Genomic DNA, 22,726 nt, shown 5'->3' with positions numbered 1-22,726 from the left:
ACAATGACCCTGTGAATAACATTTATTAAACGTTTAAATTTGTGCCAGGAACTGTGCAATAGATGTGACCAAAGTTAATTACCATGATACTATTAAGTGGGTATTATTAGATCCACTTTACAAATGATAATTGAAATTTAGGAATGTTAAGTAGTATGCAAATGTCACATACCTAGTAAGGGATAGAGTTGGGGTTTATTATAAAACCTATCCATCTGTTATAAACTAAATGTCTCTGGTTCCCCAAAACTCACATTGAAATTAATGCCTAGTGTAACAGTAACTGGAGGTGAAAGAAATAAAACCTTCCTCTTATATATTTTTATTGTAATTGTGTTATAATGTAGTGTACATGAATGTATTTTATTCAAGGAAGTATTAAATACCATAAGTAGGTATCACATTTGTAATTGGGAGGGGAAAATAACACCTTTTAAAGATAATAATATAGAAATAAAGACTGTTTCATTACAAACAATTTTAAAAAATACAGAAAACAGAATGTCAATACAAGGAAGAGAGCAATAAAATTAAAAAATTAAAACACACACACACACACACGTGCACACACACACACAATTATCCTGCCAGGAACAAACACTTTTCCACACTTCAAAAAGAACTTCAACAGCGAAGTCTGGCTGATTTAGACCTTTTAAAAAATGTAAGATAAAAGGAAAGGGTCCTTTCATTTGAAAAGCAGAGGACACTGGAAGAATCAATTGAAAATTAAAGAGTAAGAAACAGTATAAAGCTTCAATTCCTTTCTTTTCTCTTGGGCTCTTCCCCCAAAACTGATAATGACAGAACAACGTTAACCCCTTTTTATAAAACATCTCCACTTGTTTTTATTCCAAATGTCAGTGACCTTGCCATACTATTAGATTTAGTTCACCTCTCAGTGAACTATCAATACAATCCACTTCTCAGTCTTTTTACAATTTATAAATTAATTCACAAGCCTTACAAGAGGAAAATTATTTAAAATAAAGTGGTTCTGAAATGATGGAGTTAAAAGCAAACGTTAAACTCTTAATTCTAATTAATAAAAACCAAAGAAATAAGCCGCTTACCAAGTGAACCGAGTATGACAAGAAATGTTAAGATCCATACAAGTACTCTTGATATATACCTGATTATCACCATCAAAATCATGGACAGAACTGTAGGGAAGATAGAGAACATGCAGAATATTATTTGAAAACACTAGAAAATATAAAGAGAAACTGTTTCAATTGTTTTTATTCCTAGGGAAACAATTTTTTTTTTTGCGATTAAAAAGGACATGACCACAATTTAGCTAAGGAATGGGCTGCTTTTGCACTTAAACTTTGGAACTTGTGTCACTTGAACAGAAAATCACTTAAAACCCAAAACCCCTAACTATAGGTTTATAAACGGCAGAAAAGAATACATGCAATGCGTATGGTGACTCTAAAACAGCACATAACTGTTGTGGATTCACCACGGGGAGACATCAGAACTCACATGCAGACATACATGCCAACACACAAAGTGTGGAGAATGACATGCAATGTTGGTGACAAGAAAAATTACCACACATAGACAGAGATCAGTTACATAGGTGCTACACTTCTTTGAGGAATCTCTGGATTTCAGGACCAACAACAGTCAACATGCCAGATGGCATTTTATCTTTCCTCGTTGTTTCTCTTGTAAAATGCTACAGTTTGGTCCTATGGAATAATATCCTGAAGACTATGAAGGCCAAAATTCCTCCAACTTCTTTTCTTTTTTTATTTTCGAAAGGATACTTCAATTTATTTATTTATTTATTTATTTTTAGTTGAGGTAATACTCAGATACCCCCATCAGATATTACCACCATAGCACACCCATAGCTACCAACTTCGATTAACTGGGGAGTTTAGGAGTCCTGACAGAGAAGCTCTTTAAAAAGGAACAAAATTTAGCTTGAAAAATTTATTCAACTCCTCTACCCACCCCACACTAAAGTCCAAAGTGCTAAACTTTTGAGAGAGTTATGATTTAACCCTTTCATGGGAAAATTCATTTCTGAAATCATGATTTTTTTCTCCTTTAATGATTTCAAGGCTCATTTCACAAACTAATGAACAAAGATCTTACACCTCGAAAGAGAACCATTCTAACAGAAAATAGAATTCCAACGGCTTAATAACATCACCATTTGTAAGGGGGTGTGTGTGTGTGTGTGTTAATTACAGATAATTCCCTTTGGTTAAAGTATTAACTATTTCAGAAATCAGATAATACAAAGCTACATTAATAGTCAAGTTTTTTTGGTCCATCTGCAAAGCCAAATAAAAGGTTCGGATCTATGACTAGGTAACATTATTAAGGTACTCACTTTTGCAATAAATGTACAGGAACCAAAAACAGATGGGAGCGTTTCAAATATCACAGAAATAGCTTTTCATATGGACAGCATTATCTCAATTGAGTCAAGTACTACCTAAGCAAAAAGAAAATACTCTCTAATGACAAGACGGAAATACAGCTAGTATCTTCTCAATGACTATAACTGTTGTTAAAGGCATAAATACTAAATTTACTATGTAATGAACAGTTATTTGGTTCCTACTACACTTAACTATTTCTAACAAAAAAGATCTATAAATTCTGAAATGGCTACAGAGTTTCTAAAATAATGTAGGGCATATACCTCTTGAAAATAACATTTTTATTTGATTATTTTATCTATTTATTGACCAGATAATGGCTAACAAGTGGATATGTCATAAATTTTCCAACAATTTAGTAATATTATGAACTGTACCAATGAAAAAAAAATACACATTGCAAAACTAATCTCTCAGTCTGTTCTTCGATGGAAATATATGAGAATATGTCTCATATCTCTTTTATAAGCAAGTATGTTTCTTAGAGTCATAACTAAAAACAAAGGGATGTTGATTCATTAAAAGAAATCTCCTGCTATCATATTAAAGGATATTATGGACTTAGTAAACAAAGTTTGGGGAAACACCGGTTATCTCCAATGAGAGAAAAAAGAAGGGAAATGAGTTTCAGATATATATATAGATACACACATATATTTATATCAACATATATGCAATATTCATAACTATATATAATCTGAAACAATTATTTTGGCTAAGGGAAATTTACATTTTACAAGTATCTCTGGTAGTTTTCATATTTCAACTAAAAGACAGAACAGTCTTCTACTGCAGTACTATGCAATAGCTAATAATGAGAAAAACAATTACCTAGTGACAACAAGCAAAGTCCCAATATAATTTCTTTGCTGGTCATTACTCCACTAATCAGCCTGTGTAAGACACTATTGTCACTGACAAAGGTGATCAGGGCCTCTGCAAACTTGGCATAGCAGGAAATGTTCACAGGAGCACAGCGATGGAAGAATGGAATAGGTGCACTGGTGACACAAGAAAAAAAAAATCAGAAAAAAAATTACTCCTACTTAATATAAATGCCACATCAAACACACAAATGAAAGGTGAATATGACTGCAATACACTCCACCCTCCACACATCATATGGAGCTAAGAGCTGTGAGCTTAATGCTATGAAGATGACTGTCATGGGTAGTGATGCAAATCTTACCACAAGCTTTATCAAAGAGGGTGGAGTGCATATTCCAACAGAAGACATTACCCTCCCCTTCTGAAAAGAAACACACACACATATACACACACATACACACATACAAAACTACCGAAAGCAAACCAAACACTTAAAACTCCTCAGCCTACACATCTATTAATCAAGGGGCAAATGACAAAGCTTACAAACATACTTTATTGAACTGAAAATAAATTTTTACCATAAGCTACTTAAAATAAAAAACACGCATGCTTTTGTTTGAAATGTGCCACCATTAATAAAACTCAGAACAGCATACAAAATTTGAGATTAAAAAGGGTGTTTAGGGCACACGCTCAATAAGTCTCATATAAATTAGTCATGCCAAGACATCAACTTACAGCATAATATGCAGCTATTTGAAACAATAGCTATGAATACTAAGATATGTAAACATTTATGATGTAATAGTACAGGGGAAATTTTTAATCTAATGTGATGACTGTATCTCCATATAAAAGACATATACATAAGAATGTGAACAGAAAATATCAACAAGTGAAAAATCTAACTTGTTACATCAGTATATTCAGGGCTAATTTCTTTTGTTTTTATGTTGTTATGATGAGATTGTGTCCAAAACAGAGGTAATTGGTTACACTGGGCTTACACACATTGACTGCAGTTTTAACTCATGAAGGAACATTGCTGCATGTGAACTGTGACATAAATCTGGTTTGTTATAAAACATGGTTCTATTCAGCCTCTCAGAGGATTGTGCATGTCTAATCAATAAGAGATTTTAAACAAAGAACTATGAACATACCCTCAAGTAATTATTTGTTTGTATTCTAAGAGCATCATGTGTGTCCCTGCACAAGTGCACAATTATGTGAGCATTCAGTTAAAATTTAGTCATTGCAAACATGAATCCCACATTTTCAGAATTATTTATAGGACTATCAGCCTCAGCTCAAATACATTTTTTGACTGGAATGTTATAAACGTGTTCTCATTCTTTGTTAGCACTGTATTTTGGTAAAATTAGTGGTTGAACACCTTGGAATCTTTGTTCCCTTCCTCAAAGCACATTATTTCTTTTCAAATAAGAATACAAGTAAACTATGCATTGATTTTTTTTTTTAAATGCTGGTAAATGAACACCATTGTGAGTAAGAATAAGTAATAACTTCCATACTGTTAAGCTTCATTGGAACAATATAAAAACATAATTGTAAAGATCTTTATCTTAGTCTTTATCTTAGCTTTATCTTAGACATGCTTCAGTAAAATGGATCAAGAAATGATGATGTGACAATGTGACACAAACATTCATTTAAAAAAAAACTGCCACTGTGACTAGTGGGTACATTTGTGTATACTTCCAAAATGAGGTTAGTAAAAGTTAATGCTAAAGATATATTTTGTCATAAGACTGCTGGAAGTCAGAGCCTTCTGAGTAATGTTTAAATTTCAGGTACACAAGTCATGGTTTTTTGACCAAAAGTTGTCCTTCACTAATGATATAAAAATATTAAATTATACAATTTTTTTTTTTTTTTGGGTGGGACCCTCGCTGGCGGCCGGGGAACGAACCGGCGCTGCAGAGGCTGCTGGCAGCCTCGCAGCCCAGTGCTCAACAGCTGCGCCACCAGGGGAGGCCCAAATTATAGAATTCTTTTAAGTAAAATGGACTTTGTTTAAAAATATCATAGGAAAGAATCAAAAAGGAATAACTATAAGTTCCTAAGTTAATGGAGGCTGATTTGGGACAGAAACCTTTAAACTGACAACTTGGTTGTGGACCTACAACTACTTTTTTCCTGATAATATTCTCTGTGCCAGATTAGTGTTTCTGTCTAAGGACTTCTAACCATATTTTAAACTAAACCCCAATTCTCTATTCTTCAAAACTAAAGTCTTTTCTGCTCCATGATAATCTATATCTTCATGTGTTTTATCTATTACCCTATCATCTCTGATGTAGCCTCTATTTAACTCACTTTTCTCCACTCTAGAATATAAAATACATCCACTGCAAGAAACCTGATGTCTTTTACTTGTTTTTAATATCCACCCATTTCCTTGGCCCTGCTTATTTCCTTTTTCCCATCAGATAAGTGTAAGTGAACTTTATTATCAGTTTAATAGTGGCTTTCCCTCCATCTCCAATATCCTAACAGGATGTAGAGGTATTTTTACACTCAAAGAGAAATACATATCATTCCCAAAAGACAGTGGAGTCTGTGATAAAGGAAAGAAAAAGTGACTTGGGTTCAAAAGCCCTGGGTGATTTTCCTAATATTACACAGCAATGTTATCACTCTCTTCCTCCACCCTCTGTTTCTCCATCTGTTAGCTAACAGGGTAGGAGTTGTGTCCTTTGAATATCTATTTCAGATACTAGCATAACAATAATAGTAAGCCCATCCATAAGTCAGTGATTCCAAATTAATAGAAGTAATATGCACAGCATCGTCAGTGTTTTTCAGACTTAGAATGAGGATAGATTATTTAAAAGGGAAGAATTAATATTCTTAAAATTTTAATTCTTCATTTATTTATGAGGAAATGTCAAGTAATCTCTTAATTACCATTTCAAGTCATTTTTATACTTTATATGAACATTGGCCAAATGAAAAGAGTACTTTTACAACATCTTTCAAAGAACTGTGAAAAAATAACTACATTCCCTTATTTTAAAAATCACTCTATGACAGTTAAAAGAAACCTGACAGTTCTAAATCTGAAAGTATAAAATTAGCACAAGCTGACTGACTACGCTGTTTAGCTGATGATCAAAATGGTCAAAATCTGCTCTTCATGGTAAAGAATAACAGAAATAGAAGGCAAATAAAAGAGAAGATAACATTTGGACACAGTAGCAAAATAAAGTTAAATACTTATCATCAAAGTAAAAAGTACTAAATTCTCATTTGTCACTCTTTTTCTTAACAAATACTTGACCAGTCATGAGTTTTTAATACTTGAATTGCTTTCTTATTAAAAAAATCTATGTACTCATGGCACTGAAATGGTTTGTCTAACATTTCACCACTTAAATGCCATGTATATAATTTAAAATGAGATGAGTTAGCTGATTTCATATACTTCTCAGAAAATACTTCTGAGAAACTAGCTTATGAGATCATTTTTACTTTAATGTCTAACCTAAATGACACACTCTCTTCTTCATAATTAAGAGAACACAAAGAATTCTATTTATAGTAAATTTTCCTACCTTTTGAAGCCCACAGAATATTGAATCTTTAAGAAGTCAATGGAGTCCCATTAGGAACTGATGTTGTTTCACATTATTGAGACATTAGTCAACAAGAGCAAAATGAATCTAAAATGAGTCTTTTAAAGATTTTTTTTTAAATTAGCTACTCATTGGAAAAGTGTATCTTACCATGGCAAACATACTGTCCATCTTCAGGCTATCACAGTTAACGAGCACCCTCAAAGTGTGATGACAAACAGGCCTATTATCTCTTGTACATATGACTCATAAGAGGAGTTAGGAGACTGCATCTCACACAATTATATTAAAACTTCAGGTTATAAATAAGTAATTACACATGATTCTAACTAACAGTTTTATTTAAGAATGAATAACAATAAATGGTTCTGTAGACTCTTGCACAAAAGGTAAGGAATAAGTCAAAATTAAATAGCACTTTGCAGTGGTTTTTATACATTTCCTTTCCTTTCTCCTTTCATTTCTGTACTCCTTTAATAAAATTAATTGTGGTATAGGGTTTATAAGATCTTGGATTCAAAGGCTGATTTTCAGCAATTAGTTTTGTGGCCTTGGGTAACCTATTTAACCTTTCTTAACTTCTATTTTCTTATCTATAAATTAGGAGTAACATCCTTATAGATATTGTAAGGGTGAAATGAGGTAATACATTTAAAAAGCTTAATATAGTGGCTGGCACAGAGAAAATTATTTATAAATGTTAATTTACCTTGAATCCTTTGTTTTAAAAATGTGAATACATATTTTTCTTGGCTATTAGTTTCTCATGTCCACATCATGTTATTAACCCCCTTACACTAGTATTTTTTCTGGCATCCAGAGGTACAAAATAAGTATTTTGGGAATAAACTGAATTTATGTAATCAGTTTCTAGTATTGCTCTTTTCTCTAGATATACCTAAATGTTAGCACTATAAGTGTATAGGCTAGCTAGTCTTCCCTACTACTCAGCTTACCATTTCTGCAAGAGCTACTAATTTAGGGCCTCCCTGGTGGCTCAAGGGGTTAAGATGTAACCTATGAAGCTGTTTGCGGCCTCTGCAGCACAAGTTCGATCCCCTGGCCACCAGGGAGCTACCTACATGGCACAGCAGACCTCTCCTGACTTGCCCACTGCTCCCCTCAGCAGTGTACTTTGGTCAATCTTCCTGTTCTGTTCCCCACTCTGTCTCTGGGGAATCCTTTCAACCCCCCTCCCCCAACACCTCTGGCCTGCACCCAGCTCTTGTATGCATTAATAAATAAATCTTTAAAAAGAAAAGAGTTACTAATTTATGTAAACTACAGCATTTCTAGGCAATGGCTCTTAAAATTCAAAAACTCTTAGGAACCGTAACCATTTGGCAATTAATTAAATGACACAAGTGTTTACAAAAGGTTTTTCTAAAACAGACTGCCTTCCTCTGGAGAAGATGCCTGGGTACCTGGGAAGACTGGGGACTATGGAGGAGGTTCTAGAAGTTAAGAGAAATAATACTTTCTAAGCCAAGTGCCAGGCATAATGATAGGATGTTTAATGCATATTCTTTAATTCTTACAATACCATGAGAGAAATATTAATATTCCCATTACATATGAAGAAACTTGGGGTTAAGAAATTTGCTCAAACTGACAGAAAGTGGTGTCAGAGAATTCACCTCTAGGCTTATCCAGACTCAAAATTCAGCTCTTCCTGCCCTGCCAGATTGCTCCTAGGAGGAGAGCAAGAGAGATGTAAAAACACCGAAGGCCATTTGCTGGCATCACAGGTTTGTCATGTGATGTTCTTTTGGTGCATATCAAAATGAAGAAAGTCAACAAACATACTATTCCTACTTTTAAGAAGACAGAAACTAGATTTTATTCATCTTTGGAAATTTAGTTTCTAATAATATGTGTAGAATGGAGCAGGGTTCGAATTTTTTATTAAAACAAAATTATTGTTTTATGAGTCTTTCACTTTGCTTGCAAAATACTAAAATGACTCATATTTATAAGGTCCCAGTTTGCCTTCCTTCTTTCAGCTGTTTCTTCTCTTTCACTTTCCAATAGGTTTAATTCAGACAAAAGTGATAAGATACTTAGATCGTAAGGACTGAAATAAGAAAAAAAAGATCTTTACAGAACAAACACAGTATACAGTCAGGTTTTTATGAGGTATACGTTCATTATTGCATCATGGATTATTAAGACTTTAACAGATGATCTTGTTAGATGTCAAATGTTTCCTCCAGTCTCTAAAACCCATGACCCTGAAAGTAAGCTTCGTCTTCCAGTGAATGTCCCTAGGATGCCATTTGTGAGGGTGTGTGTGTATGTGTGTGTGAGGGTGTATGTGTAAGCAGTAAACATTGGATCACCCACCATAACCAGGACCAGGTAGTTCTCAGCAGGGTGAAATCAGAGATGAAAGGCAGAGGAAGGGGTGTAGTATGAACAGCCCCATCCCTGCCCCATCCATGTTATACAGAAGCAGAGCATCCTCATCCTCACACCAGGGTTTTCTGCTTATCCTCATAGTATCTTTATGTCTTAAAATAGTGATTCTATACTCATAGTATGCATTTAAAATAAGTTGAGTAAATAAGAGTAGAGCACTCCTGGTTTTTACATTGATAAAATTTTCTTCAATGACTTTCAAAGGACCTCCTTTTCTTTACTACCACAGCCTCCCTAATAGTCTCAATTTTCATGACTAGAGTCTCCTACCTAAGCCCAAAATTTATAAGTTCCTCTTATCTTTTAAAGTAGTCCTTTAATTTATATGTCCATAGGCTTTCAATTTCAATTTCAATACCTACTTGACGTAACTAAAGAGCAGCATCAATTTAACTGATATGTCCTTTATTACTTTCAACAGGAAGTTCAAATGCAAATAAATAAAGCACAAATTACAATCATAAGCAATTCAAAGGAAAACAGATGTACAATGAGTCTCAAAATTTTATCCAATAGCTTGGTGTAATATACTGAGATATAATGTGGTTTCAATTCTATATTCTTCTCACACATGGTTAGTGATATATCTAATTCTGAAGATATGTTCTATAATGTTTGAGAATTTGTTTCCTTTTTATGAAATCTATCAATAATTTTAAATATTGTAAAAATCCTTTCAAAAAAAGAACATTTCTCGTTTCATCTATGCACCCATTATTCACACTGGGCACATAAAATATTTGTTGAATGAGAGCTTGGAGAAGATACGGCAAACAGTCTATTATAGCCTGAAACAAATTATAATGAATGATCACTGGCATTTTTTTAACTTTATAAGTCAAAAAACAATCCCACTAAATATTACTAGGATCCACTTCAAAGAATCTTTGGAGACCGTGAGACATGGCTTCTAAATTCATTGTACATTTTATAATGATTCAGCAGTTTTGTCTTCCTAAAAATTATGGCACTGAAGAAAAAATAAGCCCCCAAAGAAATCTAAAATGCTTGAGAATGAGAAAAGGTGTGTGCCTATGTGTATCGTTTTAAAAAATAAATGAATGCACAGTGTCATTTTTACTACTAGCCTTTACATTTTTATGTGAAAGTATTCAGGGTGCAGAGCATCATCAAGTGATGTTTTTCAGAATAACATGTAGTTTAAAATCTACCTACAAAAACAAAATTCACAAGTTAACAAAATAAAATTTACCTTGCGGGAACTGGTAGTTTGGGGCAAAGAACAGAGGCTTTTGAAGATGAAGTATATTCAGAAGGCTTTAGGTTGTAGCTACATAGTGCTGAGCCTGTTGAAAGAAAAGTTTTATGTCAGCTACCACAACAGAGTCCACAGAAATTCACTTGCTATTCACTTTTACTTTATATGTTAATATTAACACATAAAACTTTCAAACATTGGGTCTTCCTGTGGCCTAGGGGTTGTCTCAGCTCTATCATCGCTAAGGCCTGAATTCTATCCCCAGCCACGGAGCTAACCCACACAGTGCAGCAGACCTCTCCTGTGCCCACTGCTCCCCGTAGCAGTGTATTTCAGTAAATCTGCCTGTTCTGCTCCCCACTCTGTTTCCAGTGAATCCTCTCACCCCTGCACTTCTGGCCTACATCCCAGTTTTTCTACACAAAAAATAAAAGAGAGTATGTTTAAAAAAATAAAAACAGGGCCTCCCCGATGGCGCAGTGGGTTGAGTGCAGAGCTATGAAGCTGTCTGCAGCCTCTGCAGCACAGGTTCGATTCCCAGTCGGCCAGGGAGCTACCCACATGGCGTGGCAGACCTCTCCTGTCTAGCTTGCTGCTCCCCTCAGCAGTGTTTTCGGTCTGTCTGCCTGTTCTGCTCCCTGCTCTGTCTCTGGTGAATTCTCTCACCCTCCCACGCCTCTGGCCTGTACCTCAGTTCTTATATAAATAAATAAAAATCTTTAAATAAAAACTAAAAACAAAAACAACTTTCATATGTTATAGAATGCTAAGAATCTGATTTGATCTATAATATCAGTCCTCAATCTGATTATTCTCTAGGAGGTTATGTGCAAATTTTAATTATAATAAAGATAATAACAACAAGGACTATAACTAACTCTACTGAGTACTTGCTATGTGGCAGTTCTTTTAAGTATTCAGGTATTTTTTTCCTTAAAAAGGCTCTTTAAATTGTAACTGACCAAACTATATCCAGGAATGCCTCCAAACAACTGACTCAAAGAAACATGATAAAATTACCCTACTGAAGAAACCAAGAGTGCTTTCTAGCCCCGGTGGTTTTGAGGGTTAGGCCAAAAACAATACATTCCCAAGACTGGTTCTGTCCCCCATTAAAGTTTCTCATCCCAAGAGGAGTTTTGGAGTATGTGAGGGACTTGGCACACTGGGTACAATTAGAAAGTCACTGCTAGATGAGCAGCTGTTGCTGCTGCTGCTTTTCCTTCTTCCTTTTCTCATTCTCTTTCTCTCTCTATATATGTATATATATACAGACACACATGCCATAACTCTCTAAGGCAAGCATTATTTAACCCACTTACAGAAGAGGAAATAGAGGCTATGAGATAAGGTAAATGACTGGACAGATGATACAGCTGCGAAGAGTTAGAATTAAACCCTAGATCTTTTGTTTGATAACAAGCCCATGCTCAACTACATGTTCTGTCTCCCTTTCCTATGCTTTCTATTACTAAACATTTTCAGTAACTGCATTCATAGAATACTTTTTTTTTAATTTAAAAACAAGAAAAATTAATTGTAAATAAACGAACAAGTTAATAATAGGACTCCCAATTTTCAGATAGCTTGAAACAGCTTAAATTCAACCCTAGATTAGTTATGTACACAACCATTTATCTAAGGAATATATAAAATCCACAGCCCATCAAATCCTTGATAACTCTTATTTTATTGACCTAATTTTGTAATGTAGCAACTAGAATACTATAAAGTTTGTTGCAGAAATGTTTACTGAGAAGATCTAGGCACTAGTTCCAATTTTGCACAGGACTGCCTATATTATGTCATGTAAACTATTTTTATATATTATTAATTGATATTCCTCCCAGATTACTAATTTATTTGTAACAATTGCTAAATACTAGAGAATAATTTTGCATTTGCAGTAAAGTAATAATGGACTTTAATACTGTATCACTATGGAAAAAGTTGAAGGTAAAATGTGAAGTGAAAATGGCAGATTTTAATATTAAATTAATAATAGAAAGATGTGAGAAGAAGATAGAGGGGAATATAGGGAAAAAAGTTGTTGGGACAGTAATTTTATTTCATTTATAGCTTGTGTAACTAATCAAAAGTATTTTCAGAAAGCCACAAAAACTTAACATTTTAGTCAGTAATGCTGCCCTCAGATCAGCAACCAACTTGCTAAGTGCTTAAATATATGGACCATAATAGCATATTTACAAAAATACAGGTAATATCTACTGTATATAAAGCATCAAGTAATTTAAAAAAGTAAAAAATTACTTTTTAAAGAGACACTTAAAGTTACATGGCACTGTTGTCCAAGTTTATTTTCTTAAGATAGACTCAATAGGAAACTAAACTTCTGAAGTGATTATTGATCACTTTTCCATTTTTTTAAAGTTAAACATGAGCATTAAATCTCTTACTCTTCTAAAATGATTGTCTTTTATGTTTGAAGATAATGCCACTAGATTCTATTTATAGCAATTTTAGAGAAAACATGACAGAATCCCAACTGTTTTAGATGAATCCTAATATAGCTGGGAGTCTGACTATAGAATCACTCATGAAAAAATAGCAACTGTGCCAATAACTACAGAACTTCCTCATCAAAATTGTCAACTTACTTCTTTCAGAGTCCAAGATGGAACTTATTTACACAATATAAGAGACCCTAACTAAAGCACTTTGAGTGAATGCTATCAAAACACCCAGCTTAATCTGAATTCAGTGAACATAATCTCCATCCCCACCCTTTCTTCACTTAAAAAAGGAGGTCAGCAGGTGCAACAGAGTTCACTTTTATAAATACTTTCCCAGGAAACTCAATGAAAGGATAATAGCCTTATCTCTGATGGTATTCTGGGACAGAGGCCAGTACTAAATAGATCCTGCACTAAATAGATTAAAGAAAAAGATCTTTAGAGAGTATTAGTAGTAACAATCATAAGAAAACATACTGTTCCCTGCTCAAAGGGTTGAAGGACAGAGAAACTTTAATGAAGAACATTAAAACAGTCAAATAATGGCAAACATTTTAAAATTGCTTTTCTTTTCTTATTTATTAGCTAATGGATTTTCAGTGACTATTTTTAAGGGAGTATTTTTTATAGTTCAAGTATAAACAACACTTAGTACAAGAGGTTTGATCATGAAGAGTAAGGCAAAGTTTTTCTTCTAATGCAAAAAGCAGGGAAAGACCATACCAGAGTAATAAAAAGTGTTTTGGAAAACCAAAACACACCAGAGGGAACTCAGGCAATGTTATTCAAATGCCATCAAAATAAGTGTTCTTAAGAACTAACTGGGGTATCTAAACAATTGTCTTGGCAAAAGGTTTTCACAGCCCCCAGAATGTTTACCACAATTTTTCAAATGCTTTATAATATTCAATTATTTATTCTTTAGCTCAATATTACTTACACCAACTCCCCTAAGAGGTATGTTTCTGTCACCACACTCCACACATTACAGATGAAAAAAATAATACTTCCAAAGCTTTATAAGCAATCACTGACAAATCTAGAAATAGATTCTTTATTCCTTAGTCACACTGTTTCTTCTGTGTCATTCCTAAGAATCACAATCAGACAAGTATTCAAGAAGTTCCTGGGCAAAAAACCCCACAAAACAACAACAACATATGTTCCAAATATTTCAAAAACAACATGTTGCAGATGGCTAGAAGACACGTGACAAAATGCACATCATCACTTGTCATCAGGGAAATGCAAAGCGAAATCACAGTGAGACAACACCTTACACCTGGGAGAATGGTCTATACCAGAAGACCAGAAATGAGTGTTAACAGCATGGAGGAAAAAGGAACCCTCATATACTGTTGGTGGGTATGTAGACTGGTACAGCTTCTGTGAATGGTATGGAAATCCCTAAAATAATTAAAAAAAAATTTACCATATGATCCAGCAATGCACTCCTAGGTATCTACACAAAGTATGCAAAAACACAATTTCAAAAAGATATATGCATTTCTATGTTTATTGCAGTTATTTATAATAGTCAAGACATGTGCCCAAGGACAGATAACTGGATAAAGAAGATGTGTGTGTACACACACACACACACACACACACACACGGAATACTAAATTTAGCTAAGAAAAAAAAATTAAATCTTTCCATTTGTGACAACATGGCACTGGAAATAAGTCAGAAGGAAAAGACAAATCTAGCATGACTTCACTTTATATGTGTTACAGAAAGAAAGCAAAGTAACAGACAAAATGAAATCAACACAAACCCTTGGATTCTGACAGAAAAACTGAGGTTACCAGAGGAAAGGGAGAGGGAGGGGACCTAATAGATGTTGGTGAAGGGTTATCAGTAATTGGACAGTGGGTGTGGTGTGGAAACATACATATGAAGAGGTGTGAACTTGTACTCCTAAAAACATACAATGTTGTAAATCTTTACCTCACTGAAAAAAAAAGTCTTGGGGAAAAAATTCCCATCACCCACTCTCCAAATCTGCTCTGTCTCCTTTTGTATATTTTCTATCAAAGTTAAATGACTCCATCATCCACAAAATCTCCAAGATAAAAATGCATTAACCATCCTTTATCTTTCTCATTATCTATCGCTTATTCCCATAATGTTTAAAACATTCAAAATACCAAGTCCTGATAATCAGATCTTCATATGGTATCTTAGACTTGGTATCTTATTGGGTGCATTCAACTACTCTCCCAAAGGGTTTCACAACTCCATCCTGCACAAAACCATCAGAATGGTCTTTGTAAAATGGACATTAACCATATTATACCTATCTCTGTCTTCAAAATAAATTCCAAACTCCTTGGTTTCAACATCCCCTTAAAGCAGGCTCTACCTAAAACTCCAGTGTCATCTTATAAAATAGAGTATTTACAGCTCCTGTTTAACAAGCTTCTAGACTTTTTCACATGCTGCTCCCTTTGCTTGGGCTATCTTTTTCTAAAAAGCCTCTGAATAAGCAATCAAGTTTGAGCAGCCATTCTACAAATTACTGAAGCTTTCCTTCCATCAAACCTTCTCTGACACTCCCAAAGTTGCTTTCTGTTAAATTCTATTATAAAAGCTAGCATATAAATTTGCAACTCTGGTTTACATATCATCTCTGATTTTAGAATGTGAGCTCTTTGGGAACTGGGACCTTATGCCTTTGAAAAATCTGTAACCCTTATCTACTGGCACAGAGATAGCTGTCAAAAGTCATTTGTTCAATAAAACAGACATCCTAATAGAGTAGGGAATGAAATACCTATTTTTTAATCTCTTATATTTTGGTGTTGCCTATTATGTGTAATGTCCATATGCTTTCAACCATTCACCACAAAGTATATTATCTAAAAGAGGATTTCTCAACCTTGGTATTATGACATGTTGGGCCTGGGAATTCTTGGTTGTAGTGGGCTGTCTTGTGCATTGCCAGATGGTTAGCAGTGTTCCTGGTCATCCACTAGATGCCAGTAGAATTCCCCTATTCCCTTCCCCTATTGTGACAAACAACACTATCTCCTGACATTACTGTAAATCCTGGGGGTGGAGCGGCCTGGCAATACTGCCCTTAGTTGAGAGCCATTGGTCTAAAATATTAAATTATTTGAAACAAAGATACAAAATAGGAGTTGGCAAAATGGAGGTTAATTCTTCTTGCTTTAAAGTTTTGTTTGATTTACTACCATAGTGATATTTGTAGGAAACACTAAAATTAAGAGAAAAAAGTTTCCTGAAAAAACATGATTTAGAAAAATTATAATTAATAAAAAAGAAAATCAATGTAGAACATTTTTCATTATGAAAAACAAATTACCATGTAAAATCCAATGAATTTAACCTCTCTCTCTCTCTCTCTTCCTCTCGCGTAATCAGGAAAGTATTATGTATTTACATGTTGGAGGAATGCAGGACAATTTTCCAATTTCTAGTTACCAATGAGAAGTACAAACATATTTGCAATTCTCAAGAAGCACCACTTAATCAACTAGGAGGATAGTCTCTGTCAACCACTATTGATACATACTAGGCACACAATTAATATTTGCTGAATTAATTAATTTTGACCATCTAAGTACAATACTCCTATGTGTTCCAGAGGACAAAGAGAAGTTTGACTGTAGATTACACTGCAAGTTCCTTAAACATGGGACTGTACCTTATCTTCCTATCTCTGGTATATAATTAATGGGTCCTAAATAATCATTTGGTGAATGAAAGCACTGTAATAAACTGCATTATCACATGTAAGGATCCCCCCCCCCATTTTTAATAATTAATCTTCCCTGGATATTATCTAACTCAGTTGCTAGGGTTGATCATTTTATTCATAAATGATATCAAGTTCAATCTTTTGGCTCACTGTGCCAAAAAGAATGCATACTAACTCTATGGTTTTTTATATTGTTACTGATAGTAAGAAAGAGTGCAATAAACTAATCTCTTAGTGATACTAACTCAACAATTAACACTTAGATAGTAATTATCAAAAGGTTTATTAGTATTCACAAATTTTATGTGATGGATCACACAATCTTTCATGATTTTCAATGGCAAAACAAATATAACTGAGAAGGCACCAAGCTACTTGGCTCTACTCCAAGTGTGAAAATGGTCCAAGTAGTAGGTCATAAAGCTCTCAGAATTTATACAAAATATACCTTGAAGAAGCTCTCTTAAATGAGCATGCTCTCCACATGCTATAAATGAGAAACAAGCAAAAGAAAGTACGCTTTCTCTCTGTTTACTACTGTGTAAGAGAAAACAAAACATACAGTATAAAATAGTTTGATAAGTTTAAACACAAATAAGGAATTCCATGTAGACTATTAGCACCAACTGAGAACATGCACCCAGAAACTATTTACTCACAGATCATTACCATTTCTAAGATGCTGTTTTGAATCTAGATTGCAAGTGGAAAGAATAAAACGACATGCAAAGCTTCTGGCACTGCACAGGTACCAATAAATGGCTGAAGGTACCATGAATGGTTGTTGAAAGAAAACACATGGCTTAAATCTCAGACTCAAATGTGCATGCTGAACATTGAAGGCAGTGGGATGAAGTAAAAGGTGGACTGTGGACAGAGGTGATGGTAGAGGCAGAATTAAAGAGGGGAGACAGGAAGGAGGGTCCCTTTTCCTTTACTACCTGTCATAGTCTAGTGGGGTTAAAACAAAATTCTCATATAAAGCTGAGGTCAGGTTCAGAGGGAAGGAGATTCTCCCCTACAATGTATATTATGTAAACATTATTTTCAAAAATAGTAATAAAGGAAGCAACCTCTTCATCAGAAACTAGAAGGAAGGAAAGTTAGAATAAGAGGAAATTCTTGTTCTGCTGAAATAAGAACTCAGAGGGAGATCTCACCAGATGGTCTCAGTTTTCCCTCTAAGGCATCTGGCAAGAAAAGAGGGCTTATGTGAAGAAAAGAGATGAATAACCCCTTTGAGTGCATGTATATGAGACAAATGTATGAATTAGGATGAATTATTTAGACATCAATAAAAAGAAAATGATTTCACAGCAATTCTGATTAAATTAAAGCTAAACAATTTACCTGCTGGTGGCAACACACATTGGTATAGAATTAAGTAAAAAAAAAAAAAAAAAGAATTAAGTAAAGGGGAAAGTGTGTTGAATGAGAAATTATTAAGGTGCAATAGAGATGAAGAGGAAAATTCTGTCCATCAGGCTTTCAAAACGACATTTATGGACAGCTACTGTGTGAAGGCTTGTGTTAGGGCTTTAATCGTCAGTGATGAATAGAACAGGATTCTGCCCCAGGACACTCACGTACTATGGCAGGAGGATGAAAAACACAGAACCAAAGGAGTTTAATGCTGAGACCTTATGGTTTTTGGCAACTTTAATTTTTTTTTAAAGAATTGTTTCATTCTCTAGCATATAGATTTATGTGTGTTATAAACTGTGAACTATAATAATAAAATGTACATTTGTACACCTATGTACACCTATGTACAAATGTACCACATAATGCATGGCCTAGAACTTACACCTTTCTATTCATCTATATTCTCCTGCTTGTCCCTGAAAGTTCTATGTAAAGTCATAGCACTTCCACATAACCAATCTAATTCCCAACTATTTCTACCAAGCTCTCTAGTTAGTCAGACTAACTTGACAGAAATGGTCCTCAAACTTAAGTGTCCAATAATTCCTTTCTTTTCTAAAAGAAACAAAAAGCTAAAGAATATCTTATTAGCTTTAAAAGCTCACTTAAAACAAACATCACTTATAAGAGCCAAAAGCTTTCCCTAAAAATATGTGAAATAATTTGTAAAAGTAACAAAAGTTTATCTGAATGAATGAATAGCTAAGTGCTAAATGTACTTTCAAATGTTATCATGGAAACCTAAAATTCCTTGAAAAGGGCTTATATCATCTTTTCATTCTAATAAGAAAAATGCTATGTTATTATTTGCATTTTGAAATAAAGCTTTAAAATTATCATTTAAAAAGTTGCAACCTCAAGCAGGAGCTTTCTCTTCCATGAACTTTCTAACTGTGGGAAAATACCAATAACAACAAAACTATATCAACTTAACCATTTTTAAATGTACAGTAACATTTCACACTGTTGTACAACCATCCCTACCTCCATCTCCAGAATCTTCCATCTTATGAAGTTGAAACTCTACTCATAAAACAGTATTTCCGTTCCTCTCTCCATGCAGTCCCTGGCAACAACCATGCTATTTCCTGTCTGTATAAATTTGACTAAGAACCTTACAAAAGTAGAATCATACAGTATTTGTCCTTTTGTGACTGTTTTATTTCACTTAACATACTTTCTTCAAGGTTCTTTCAAATTGTTTATATTGTGCATGTGTCAGAATTTCCTTCCTTTTTTTTTTTTTAAAAAAGATTTATTTATTTATTTATGCAAGCACTGGGTACAGTCAGAAGCGCGGGAGGGTGAGAGAACTCACCAGAGCCAGAGCAGGGAGCAGAGCAGGCAGAAGGACCGAAGTACACTGCTGAGGGGAGCAGCGGGCAGCAGGAGAGGTCTGCGCGCCATGTGGGACCCTCCTCCGGTGGCCGGGGAGCAGCCGGGGATCAAACTGGCGCCACAGAGGCCATAGGCAGCTATGCAACCCAGCGCTCAACTGCTGCACCACCGGGGAGGCCCAATTTCCTTCCTTTTTTAAAAAAATTGTGGTAAAAATCATACTGCATTAAATTTATCATCTTAACTATTTTAAAACTTTACTTATTAAAAAACTAATAAAACTGTACATACATATGTACATAAAACATGTACATATGCTAATTATATGTACATTGTTGTACCACATATTTCTAGAATTTTTTTTCAGACTTTATTTTTTTTAAAGATTTATTTATTTATATAAGAACTGGGGTACAGGCCAGATGCGCAGGAGGATGAGAGCATTCACCAGAGATAGCGGGGAACAGAACAGGCAGACTGACGAAATACACTGCTGAAGGGAGCAGTGGGCACGATAGGAGAGGTCTGCTGCGCCATTTGGGACCCTCGCCTGCCAGCCAGGATCAAACCTACACTGCAGAGGCTGTGGACAGCTTCACAGCGCGGTGCTCAACTGCCTGCACCACCATGGGAGGCTCAATTTCTAGAATATTTTCATCATGCAAACTGAATGTCTGCACCCACTGAACAGCAAACCTCCATTTAGCCCCTTCCCTTAGCAATCACATTTTTACCTTCCAAGAGTTGACTATTGTAGATATTTTACATAAGTGGAATCAAGCAGTTCTGTCTCTGTTTCTGGTTTATTTCACTTAAGCAAAATGTCCTCGAGGTTCATCTACTTTGTAGCAAATGCAGGATTTCCTTAGTTTTAAACGTTTATATTCCATTGTATGCATATACCATACTTGTTTATCTATCATGCAGCAATGAACAATTAGATTGCTTCCAGCTTGGCTATTATATAATGCTGCAACAAACATGAGTGTGCAGTATCTCTTTGAAATTCTGTTATTCTTTCGGATATAGACCTAAAAGTGGGATTGCTGGATCATATGGTAACCTACTTCTAAAAAATACTTACTTCTGAGAGCGGTTTTAGGTTCACAGCAAAACTGAGAGAAAGGTACTGAGATTTCTCACATGTCCATCCGCCCCAAATAAGGAACCCTTCCCATTACCAACATTTGATGCAACTGATAAACCTACTTGACACATCATAGTTATCTATGGACATTAGGGTTCACTCTGAGTATTATACATTTACGGGAATGGACAAGTACATAATGATATGTACCCACCATTATAGTATGATACAAAGTATTTCCACTGCTCTAAAAATCCCCTGTGGTGATTCTACTTTGAATTTTTTGAGGAATCTTCATACAGTTTTCCATAGAAAACACATCATTTTACATTCCTACCAACAGTGCATAAGGATTCCAATTCTATACATCCTCATCAATCTATTTTATCAACTTGGGAAATTGAAACATGGAGATAGAGTAACTTGGTGAAGGAGGGCCAACATTTGAACCCCAATGATCTGGCAGCAGAGTTTATAGTCTTAACCAATCAACAGCACCCACCAGTGTACATACAGTGTGTATGTTCACACTGTCTGAGATTTTAGAAATCCCCTTGAGGGACAGCTCATCCTTCCTCTAAGAAACCTGATGGCAGGGCTGATAGTTCTGGTACTAGACACAGAAAGTCATGTGAGAAATCATGTAAGAACAGAAAATGAGATCTTCAAGAGTAGCTGATACCTCCATTCACTGCCCACCAAGTTCACAGAATTCTTCATCATCTCAACAAACTATGATAGAGGAATTATTTTCTTTTCTTTTTTTTTTTAAGATTTATTTATTTATTTATACAAAATCCGGGGTACAGACCAGAGGCGCAGGAGGGTGAGAGAATTCACCAGAGACAGAGCGGGTAATAGAACAGACAGATTGATGAAATACACTGCTGAGGAGAGTAGTGGGCAAGACAGGAGAGGTCTGCCACGCCATGTGGGACCCTCGCCTGGCGGCCAGGATCAAACCTACACTGCAGAGGCTGCGGACAGCTTCACAGTGTGGCGCTCAACCGCCTGCACCACCAGGAGAGACCCAAGACATTATTTTCTTTCTTTTTTTCTTTTTTTTTTTTTAAAGCTGTGTCATTATTTTATTTTTTTTAAAGATTTATTTTTTTATTTATACAAGCACTGGGTACAGTGAGCAGCGCGGGAGGGTGAGAGAATTCACCAGAGCCAGAGGGGAGAGCAGAGCAGGCAGACTGACGAAGTACACTGCTGAGGGGAGCAGTGGGTGGCAGGAGAGGTCTGTCGTGCCATGTGGGACCCTCGCCGGCGGCCGGGGATGGAACCGGCGTTGCAGAGGCTGCGGGTAGCTTCGCAACCCAGTGCTCAACCACTGCGCCACCAGGGAGGCCCCAAGGCATTATTTTCTTAACTAACATTTTCTCAGATGAGGAAATCTAGGATCAGAGAGGCTACCATACTGTCCCTCATTACTGAACCTGTCAGTGACAAAAGAGGAATTGGAATACAGAGTGATGTCAATCCCGTGTTATTCCCATTGCCTTATGCTGAGGGCATGGGTGGCTGAGATAGGAATACTGACAGCCTGAAAGCCTGTGGTTTTCAGTAGGCTGGTGGCCCTGCCCAAGAGACTTGGGAATCACGCTGTGTGTGTAGAGCTGTGCACCCAGGCTTTATACCAGGAAGATGCCTGAGTCAGCCCTTGTTCCAAGGAACGTGAACCAGCCTGTGGATGTGGGCAGGACTGAGGCAGCTATGAGGATTCCTGTATACAAGATACCAAAATGAAATCTCACCAAGTTCAAATACACAGGCTCTAGGGGAGCACAAGGGAGGTTAAAAAAATTCTTTGAAGAGAACTGAGGCAAGTCATATGTACTGAGGAGGCCAGAAACCCAAGAAAACAGAACTTAGTGTTCAGGAAATTGACTGCAGCTAATTCTCATATGCTCAACCTTACTTCTTCAAACTTTAATTCTTAGAAAAATAGTTATGACATAATATTAAATTAAAAAACAAAATGCAAAATTATATATATACTAACACTAAAAATGGGGGAATTTTGATTTTCTTCACTAATTTTTTCTGAAACATTTAAATTTCCTATAAATACATATTGATTATTCTGTTATCAAAGGGTAGAAATAAAAACATACTGATTGAAATACTGGTAGTCAATACTTAGGAAGAGAAAAAAAAAAGAAAATTATACATAGAATAGTTTAAAAATCCCCAAGTACTCAAA

At 35.3% G+C, this 22,726-nt stretch overlaps 1 protein-coding gene across 3 annotated transcripts in view; it reads right to left on the bottom strand.

Annotated features, from left to right (window-relative positions):
- The window catches only part of SLC44A1 (solute carrier family 44 member 1), a 167,048-nt gene that overhangs the window by 61,224 nt on the left and 83,098 nt on the right, over positions 1-22,726 (bottom strand). For all 3 annotated transcript variants that reach the window (XM_037494487.2, XM_037494485.2, XM_037494486.2), the window contains exons 5-7: positions 10,464-10,557; positions 3,234-3,403; positions 1,074-1,163 (exon numbers count right to left, since the gene is read on the bottom strand). In XM_037494487.2, coding sequence (XP_037350384.1) covers positions 1,074-1,163; positions 3,234-3,403; positions 10,464-10,557 — 354 coding nt within the window. The remainder of the gene's footprint in view (positions 1-1,073; positions 1,164-3,233; positions 3,404-10,463; positions 10,558-22,726) is intronic.

Source organism: Talpa occidentalis, unplaced genomic scaffold (genome assembly GCF_014898055.3).
Source record: "Talpa occidentalis isolate TD23 unplaced genomic scaffold, MPIMG_talOcc4v2.1 talOcc4.7, whole genome shotgun sequence".
Lineage (NCBI taxonomy): Eukaryota > Metazoa > Chordata > Mammalia > Eulipotyphla > Talpidae > Talpa > Talpa occidentalis.
Note: the sequence above shows the minus strand (reverse complement) of the source record. Positions and strands in the feature narration are given on the sequence as shown.